At 34.9% G+C, this 8,374-nt stretch overlaps 1 protein-coding gene across 1 annotated transcript; it reads left to right on the top strand.

Moving 5' to 3' along the window:
- Window positions 1–1,898: 1,898 nt before the first annotated feature.
- Window positions 1,899–6,704, top strand: LOC107925953 (polyamine oxidase 2). Its single transcript, XM_016856723.2, has 10 exons — window positions 1,899–2,406; window positions 3,091–3,206; window positions 3,622–3,710; window positions 3,820–3,933; window positions 4,189–4,276; window positions 4,440–4,525; window positions 4,626–4,728; window positions 5,125–5,222; window positions 5,317–5,746; window positions 6,000–6,704. Exons 1-10 carry the CDS (start codon window positions 2,367–2,369, stop codon window positions 6,306–6,308), a joined length of 1,473 nt encoding a protein of 490 aa, XP_016712212.2. The 5' UTR covers window positions 1,899–2,366; the 3' UTR covers window positions 6,309–6,704.
- The last annotated feature ends 1,670 nt before the right edge of the window (window positions 6,705–8,374 follow it).

Genomic DNA, 8,374 nt, shown 5'->3' with positions numbered 1-8,374 from the left:
TGCACAATACCACCATTAACGGGTGCACTATTCCTAACACAAATTCATATTCTCAGTACCAATTTTACTTGGCCATTGATCTTATTCCAACTACCATAGCCACCTGACAATGAACCTTTATTATCTTAACCATATAATTGTACACACCCGCTCTATGCGCCGAAAGATCCACTTGGGCGAAGCTTACTCTGCCAATCATACTACCTTAGGATTATACGCCAGAACTGGGGTGTTACATTATTACTATTCTTAGTAATTTATCTAATTTAATTTCACTTAATGATTCAATCCTACTATTTCCATATTCAACATGTGACTACTCAATTATAATTTATTTAAAAATTCTTCAAAATTGAATTTTTCGATAATGTAGAAAATCAAGCCGTTACAACAACTCCTAAATAGAATGAAACTCTAGTTAATCTAAACAATAAACATTCTGGTGGAACTAAACTTTATTGTTGGCTAAGAAACATAAAATTCCTACATACAATATTGGCCTTATATATAATAAAAATTAAGCATTAAAATTGAACCCAATAAGAATTAACAGAATTAAAGGTCGAAACTCGTAATTTCTCATAATAATCACGTCCAAAAATTCTGCTTGTATGGTCTTCTCTAAAATAGTCATAAGTTGAGTCTCCAGACTCAAAATCGAGTGATTCAAAGTGCGATTCGAAGTTAAGAGATAGCTCTTTGAATGCTATGAGATATTTCAATCAAGAAATGTCTAGATCTCATCCAAAAAGTCATCGCAAGTTGAATGATTTTTCAAATTTAAAAATTGACAGCTTTGATGAATTGAATTTAATAAATTTCACCTCATCTATACATATATAATTAGCCAATAATATATATCCCTTAGCCATGCACAAAGTGCGTAGCACCACTTCTCCTGGATTTAGTTCCTTGCTCTGAAAAAAAAACCAGTTCCTTTGCTTTCAAATATTAAAGCAAGCCATAACAAAATAGATTTTTCAGTCCACCTGCCTCCTCGAGATGCTCATTCAGTTTCCAATGTTTCCTTACAGCCAAGATTAGAAATACCCAGCATAAAACATGTTCTTCATATCTTTTGAAACTAATTGACCCCAAACTTCTTTAGCACAAAAGTAATATCTTAGAGCATGAAGAGAGGTCTCAGGATAACACCTGAAAATTGGGCAAAGATCTTAGGTTGAGATGCCTTTCCTCAATTGCTTACTATTTGTCAGCAAATGCTCCTTGACGGTTAGCCCTCAAATGGCCTTGAAACTTCCAAATCACATTCTATTTCCCAATTTGCACCAACAAGCTTGTGATGTGCTGCTGCCACAGTGCATATGCCATTCAGTGTGTCTCACCAAAGACTTAGGTCCATATCTATAGTCACTGAAGCAATTTTTACAGTTGTTTGATGATCCAAGTAAGGCACGAAACGATTCCAATCCCCCAAACCCTTCCAGTCCACATAATAAAAAACGTGAGCTGAGCCTTGCAACATCATTGGAATCTCAAAATGTTGAATCAAAGGACCCATACATAGAATCCAACTATCCTTCCAAAACTTCACTGTTTTACCATCCCCTGTAACTCAAGGAATACATTCACTTTTTGTTTTTTTCCTCCTTTTACCTTCCTAACAATAGTAACGCAGCAGGCTGGAGACGTTTATCACATGACTGAAACACCCTTATTCTCACAACCCTCACCGCTTTATGTACACGTTTAACTAACACATACCTCTCGTCATGGTTCAACTAATTTCAATATCTTAAAGCACCTTTAAAATATAACCACGTGGTCTCAAAAGAAAGCGCGTACAGTTCATTCTCACCTACGCGAGTGGGAACACTTGGAGCTCTTTTTTTTCACGATGGCAAAGCGACTCTATAAATTAAGGCAAGCCATATACAAGGATTCATCCAAAACGCCCCTTCTCTCTCTAGAATTTTCTAATTTTATTTCCATTTCTCTCTCCCTCTTTTGTGAAATCTCCGGCTTCCAAATATACCCCCATAATCTCAAAACTCCGGCGATTTAAAATTCTCGTTTCGATCTTGAGATCTTATTATCATTGCCGGTTTCTTTCTGGAAAAACGGGGATTAAAGACGAAGAGGAGGGATAGAATCGGAAAAAGAAAGGAAATCGCATGAGCTGGTTGGGAAATCTGGGTTTTACTTGCTTCTCTTCGTTGAATTGTTCCAACCATTTTATAACGTGTCTTTTAATTTTTATTCTTCATTACTCCCATCAATTACCTCCTTCGTTATTTAAATTTGAAAAAAAATCAACTGAGCCTTTATTATTATTGTTTAATTCTAATTCCAATCATATTCCTCCCTTACATCTTAAATCTAAATCCTAATCCCGATCTTAATCCATGGAGTCGTCGGACAAGAGTAATCACCAATTGCGTGGAGGTTCGTTGTTTCTTTCTCTTTCTCTATCTGTTTTTTTGTCGGTAGTTTTGTTTAATTAATTGGAGATGCAGCTTATCTGACACCGTGATTCATTTGACAACATGCGATTATATTGATAAAAATGAGGTGACTGGTTGTTTAAGTTAGTTTAACATTATTAGCTTTTCTTTTTCTTTAATTCTTAAAATTATTTATGTTTGACTAGTGATTATGTGTTATGTACGGAATTTTTTATTTAATAGGCAAGCTTAAAATTCAAACATTCAAATTTTTTTAGAAAACATTATTTATTTAAAACGTATCAAAGATTTTGTGTCATGTTTTTTGAAGTATACAAGGACAATTTTTTTTTCAGTATGATTTGCTTTTGTTAGATTGAAAAAAATATTTAAAGAAATGTTCTTTAAAAATTTTAAGGTTTGAGAATATAGTGAAAAAGTTATCAATGGATGTATGTACAAAAATATTGAACTGATAGTGGAAATCATGTCTAAATATACATGCATAAAAATTATGAAGTATTGGGGCCATGTTGATGCTGATGAAATAAGGATCTCATTCTTTTTATTTAACATTTACTATATTTTCTGCTAATTTTCATGATATTAGAAGTTTCGTTTGAAATTTGGCACAAGCTGAAAATAATAATTAAATAAAAGAAAACTTTTGGTAACTATTTGGAAGGTATTTGCTATCCAAATGGGGCGAGGAGGCCTGTAAGAACACCTTCAGTAATCGTGATTGGGGCTGGAATGGCTGGAATTGCAGCTGCACGTGCTCTCCATGAAGCCTCATTTCAGGTAACTAAATCTTCTAAATTTGGGGCTTCTCTATTTGCTTGATATGAAGGATGGAAAAGTGGATGGATAATTTCTTAATCAAATGATTAAGATTCATAGCCACTTTCTTACTTTGTAGTTTAATCATTAGATTGAGAAGTTTCCCATTCTCACTTTTTCCATCCTCCGTACAAAGCAGAGCCTAAATCCAATGAAGCTTTTCTCTTTTTATTATATTATATATGCATGACGGTATATTTGGCCATGAGCTTTCCGTTATCCTATAAGTCATGTTCGTCACTTCTTCAAGATTCGAATTCACTTGACCAAATCAAACGTTAAGCATTTGGTGTCTCATTAAAGATGGAAGCTTTGCTCATTTGGACTTAATTTTTATTGTTTCTTTACGTTTGACAGAATTTGGTTGTGTTTTTAGGTTACGGTGTTAGAATCCAGGGACAGAATTGGAGGTCGAGTTCATACTGATTACTCATTTGGTTTTCCTGTTGACCTTGGTGCTTCATGGTACACTTGCTGTTTTTTTTTTCTTTCTATTTGTGTACATGCAAATCCTCTTCAATTGTGTGAATGAATTTTATCTGACTAAATACTTCCAAAAATACAAATCTTTCAGGTTGCATGGAGTTTCGAAAGAAAATCCCTTGGCACCATTGATCAGTAGACTTGGACTACCACTTTATCGGACTAGTGGTGATAACTCTGTGCTGTATGACCATGACTTGGAGAGGTGAGAAACATTTATTCAAGGGACTAGTCTTTGATTCTATATGGTGGTCAGAACATGTTAATTGCTACTTTTTACCTCTTTTTTTATTGTACATGTCGGAACTTCTCGTCTGGTGTATAAGAAAAAGCGGTCTTGCTCTTTCTTGGGTAGAAAAGGAGTTTCACTCCTAAGGAATAATCTTACACTTATGATGATATTGTACATTTACTTATGCTGCAAATGGTCAGTTTTGCTGATTTTTATTTACTGCTGCAGTTATGCACTTTTTGATATGGATGGTCATCAAGTTCCACAGGAATTGGTCACTAAGGTTGGAGAAACATTTGAGTGCATTTTGGAAGAGGCAAGTTTTCTATATTGTTTTATTGGCATATCTTTCTAGTAGCTAACATTGTTTACTGCACAGAACTTATAATTATTTTCTTCCTTTTTCTTAGAATCCTAGAACCGTGATGATGTTCTTTGTCAATCTGATGTTGCTGTCACTTTTTGTTATGTGATTGCAGACGAATAAAGTGAGACAAGAGCACAGTGAAGACATGTCCATAAGTAGTGCTTTCTCAATTGTTTTCGAAAGAAGACCAGCATTAAGGTCTAACCAAACATGACTTGTTATTCAATATCTTTTTACTCATTTCCTATTTTACTACTTTGAAAGCGGGAATATTCAAAATCTAATTGTTAATCTACAGGTTGCAAGGGCTTGCACATAAGGTACTTCAGTGGTATGTATGCAGAATGGAAGGTTGGTTTGCTTCGGATGCTGATACCATCTCCCTTAAAAGCTGGGACCAGGCAGGTTTTCATACTTAGAAATTTGATGTTTTATTTGAATTGCTTTTGATGTTTTTTTCCCTCTGACTTTTTGTTCGATGAGGCACCAAGATTATAGTGGAGATGAGTTTTCTTATGCAAATTATAGGAAGTCAAATGCATAATGGAGGTCTCGGATGTTCATGAACTATTGAACGTATTTAGGGTTGTTGTCTTTGTACATGATGAATGAAAATCTTTCAATAAAAAATAGGATGACTCACAAACAACCCCCCTCCCCCCCCCCCCCCCAAAAAAAAAACAACATTTTCATGTACTTTGCCAAATTCTTACTTGTTCTACTTCCACTTACTATGATGCTCCTCAACTACATTGACTTTCTGTACCTACAACTTTTGTTTCTATTTCTATCTTTAGGAAGAGCTATTACCTGGTGGTCACGGACTCATGGTCAGGGGCTATCTTCCTGTCATAAACACTCTGGCTAAAGGTATTGACATCCGCTTGAGCCACAGGTAATTTAACTTGAATAGTTCACCGATTTGTATGTCCTTTAGCGTGGATGAATTTGTCAGCTAATGTCCATCGTTGAAATGCCTTTGTCCTTAGGGTTACAAACATTGTGAGGCGTTACACTGGAGTGAAGGTTACTGTGGAAGACGGTACTACATTTGCAGCAGATGCTGTTATCGTTGCTGTTCCTCTAGGTGTACTAAAAGCCAAGACAATCAAGTTCGAACCAAGGCTTCCTGAATGGAAGGAAGCAGCAATTGATGAACTTGGAGTGGGAATTGAGAATAAAATTATATTGCACTTTGACAAGGTGTTTTGGCCTAATGTGGAGTTTTTGGGAGTTGTTGCTGACACATCTTATCATTGCAGCTACTTTCTAAACCTTCATAAGGCGACAGGTCATTCTGTCCTCGTTTATATGCCTGCTGGGCAGCTGGCCAGAGACATTGAGAAAATGTCTGATGAAGCTGCTGTGGAGTTTGCTTTTATGCAGCTCAAGAAGATCCTTCCAGAGGCATGGGCCCCGGTGAGTCAAATTTTCGAAGCTATAATTGTGTTCTAAATTTGTTGGGTGCTTCTGATTAATTGTGTTTTAAATTAGTCTGTTGCTTCGATCTTGCATGTATACAGAATGGAATCATTATTCAATGTCTAAATTCAATTATGATATTGTCAGATTACAAATTTGTGTATACTCCTCTGTTTGCCAATTGATCATTCAGATTCTGTAGGATTCTAATCGTACTAACTAAATTATAATGTCGATCTTGAAACCACAGATTCAGTATCTTGTTTCTCGATGGGGCACAGATGTGAACACACTAGGCTCCTATAGCTATGATGCAGTAGGCATGTCCCATGACCTGTATGAGAGGCTAAGGGTGCCAGTGGATAACATATTCTTTGCGGGGGAGGCAACCAGTATGAGCTACCCAGGGTCCATTCATGGTGCATTTTCAACTGGGCAGATGGCTGCTGAGGACTGTAGGATGCGTGTACTGGAGCGATATGGAGAGTTGAACTTGCTCCAACCAGTTATGGGCGAGGAAGCAGGGTTGTGCGTCCCGCTTTTAATAACGCGCTTGTAAACAACCTACCTGTCTAGGCAATGTACCCGGTTCCAAAGTATGTATTTGTAGATATGTTGGGGTGTGATTTGAGTGACACATTGATCCCAATTTCAAGGGCTACTTGCATTGGTTTGATGTGTCGTATATTGTCACTTTTAAGCATAGTTATACTGAACTGAGATCCGGACAAGAATATCTTGTATGGTGATCTTAATGTGTTGGGGTGGTGAAGTATTTAATTAAGAATAGTATAGTTGAGATGGTGCAGGCATGGGGGCATGCCTATGTTAAAGTGAAGTATGTTTTGGATATGAAAGGTGCAAGTTGCGTCATCCACTACATGAGTGGGAAGGACATTGATAAAATGGTGATATAATTTTATTAGGAAAAGAAACAGTCGCTTTTTTGTTCTAATTCTCCTGCTTTTTCATTTTATTTTTTATTTTATGGGGTGGAAATCTTGGATGCAACATTCACATTCTCTTTTATAAAGTGCAGGGACAAGTTTATTGTTTTTTTTTTTAATTTTAAAGTGTTCCTGTTTGACGTTCATATATAGATGATATAATGTAGATGACTATGAATTAGATTTTTTTTTAAAAGATTAAACATGTATTTTAAGAAACATATTATTTAGTAGTCGTAAAACTAAGTTTGGATAATATATATATATATATGTGAGGATATATACATATATATATATGTGAGGGAGGAAATATTCCGATATATATATATGGAGGAAATATTCTGATTCACCTCAATAAAGGTAGAAATAGTTTAAGAATAAAGGTGGAGAAAAGCTTGATAGGAAAGGATAAGATTCCATGATACTCAATTATTCATCCAACACAAAGTGAAGCAATCGAAATTAAGTGCTAGTGTTCCCATGGAAGATTATGTTCCTCATCACCCAGTTTTGGAATTGTACATGAGTGGTCTTAAAATTACAACAATATATTACTCATGTAAGATTGATCTTCAATGTTTTGCAAAAAAATTCTTTTCAAATAAAAGCAATCAAGATAGTAATCTTTTCATATCATACAGATATTGTAAACCAAGGATGTTTTCGCCATTGGGTCTTACAAGATGTCGGTTTCAGATCGCTTTCATAACCTTTTCTATCACTATTATTGGGCTTTGGTTAAAGACAAATTATGCACATGTGTAATGGGCTTTGTAGAAAGTGAGAGATTGCTTAGGGGAATCAACAACACAAGTACTGTTTTTATCTCCGAGATAAACCGGTTGATTAGTTTGTGCAACTTTAATTATAAAGCTATTGCAAAGATCATGCCTAATTGGATGGCGCATTTTTTCTTCAACATTGTATCTCACCATTTTATTTTACTTTTATGTTAGGTGGTAGCAATACCCTTTTCGGGGAGAAGGGTTTGTCGACCATTGTCTTGCACCAGGTTTAATTGGGCATCATCATGCATTGAGTATAATTATATGTATTATTTGGTCTTTAAATCAATTCATATAATTTATTCAACCCAACTAACATTATTCCTATACCTAAAATATTAATTAATTAATTAATTAATTAATTTAATTACTTTATTAAATTAGTTTGTCAACCAAATTCTATTTTCATTAAAATCATGATGACTTTACTGTATTAGAATCTATAAGTAAATAAATTTAATTACCTTGTCTTATGAAATTATGATGACGAATTAATTTAATTTCCATTTTGATTATCAATTATTTAATTGCAATTTAATTAAATAATAATTCAAAGAAGTTAAATTTAACCTCTAAGTCATCTCTTATGCATAATGAGAAAACACATTCATTACGGATAGACATGCGATCTATTACTCTTATTCATCGTTTTCATATATTCACATCATCAAATCAAATGCAAACCATCAAGGATATACCGAGCTAGCATAGGAATTGACTAGGCATATGTGTTTTATCGTGCTACTCTATCTAGTGTTCATCCAACTTGTCATATGTGTGTTACCCTCATAGGACATCCTTAATCTCTTTGAGACAAAATTCGTTCTCCCAATATGATCCTATTTTAGACAATGACGTGTGACCACATTACTTTTCGATTACACAAGAGGGCC

Source organism: Gossypium hirsutum, chromosome A12 (genome assembly GCF_007990345.1).
Source record: "Gossypium hirsutum isolate 1008001.06 chromosome A12, Gossypium_hirsutum_v2.1, whole genome shotgun sequence".
Lineage (NCBI taxonomy): Eukaryota > Viridiplantae > Streptophyta > Magnoliopsida > Malvales > Malvaceae > Gossypium > Gossypium hirsutum.
The sequence above is the reverse complement of the archived record's forward strand: the minus strand, read 5'-3'. Positions and strand labels throughout refer to the sequence as shown.

What these genes read in the sequence shown, in the direction of transcription:
- LOC107925953 (XM_016856723.2), top strand. Translation starts at nt 2,367, where the DNA reads ATGGAGTCGTCGGACAAGAGTAATCACCAATTGCGTGGAG. An exon ending in TCCATGAAGCCTCATTTCAG is followed by an intron (nt 3,207 to 3,621) that starts GTAACTAAATCT and finishes TTGTGTTTTTAG; the next exon opens with GTTACGGTGTTAGAATCCAG. An exon ending in GTTGACCTTGGTGCTTCATG is followed by an intron (nt 3,711 to 3,819) that starts GTACACTTGCTG and finishes CAAATCTTTCAG; the next exon opens with GTTGCATGGAGTTTCGAAAG.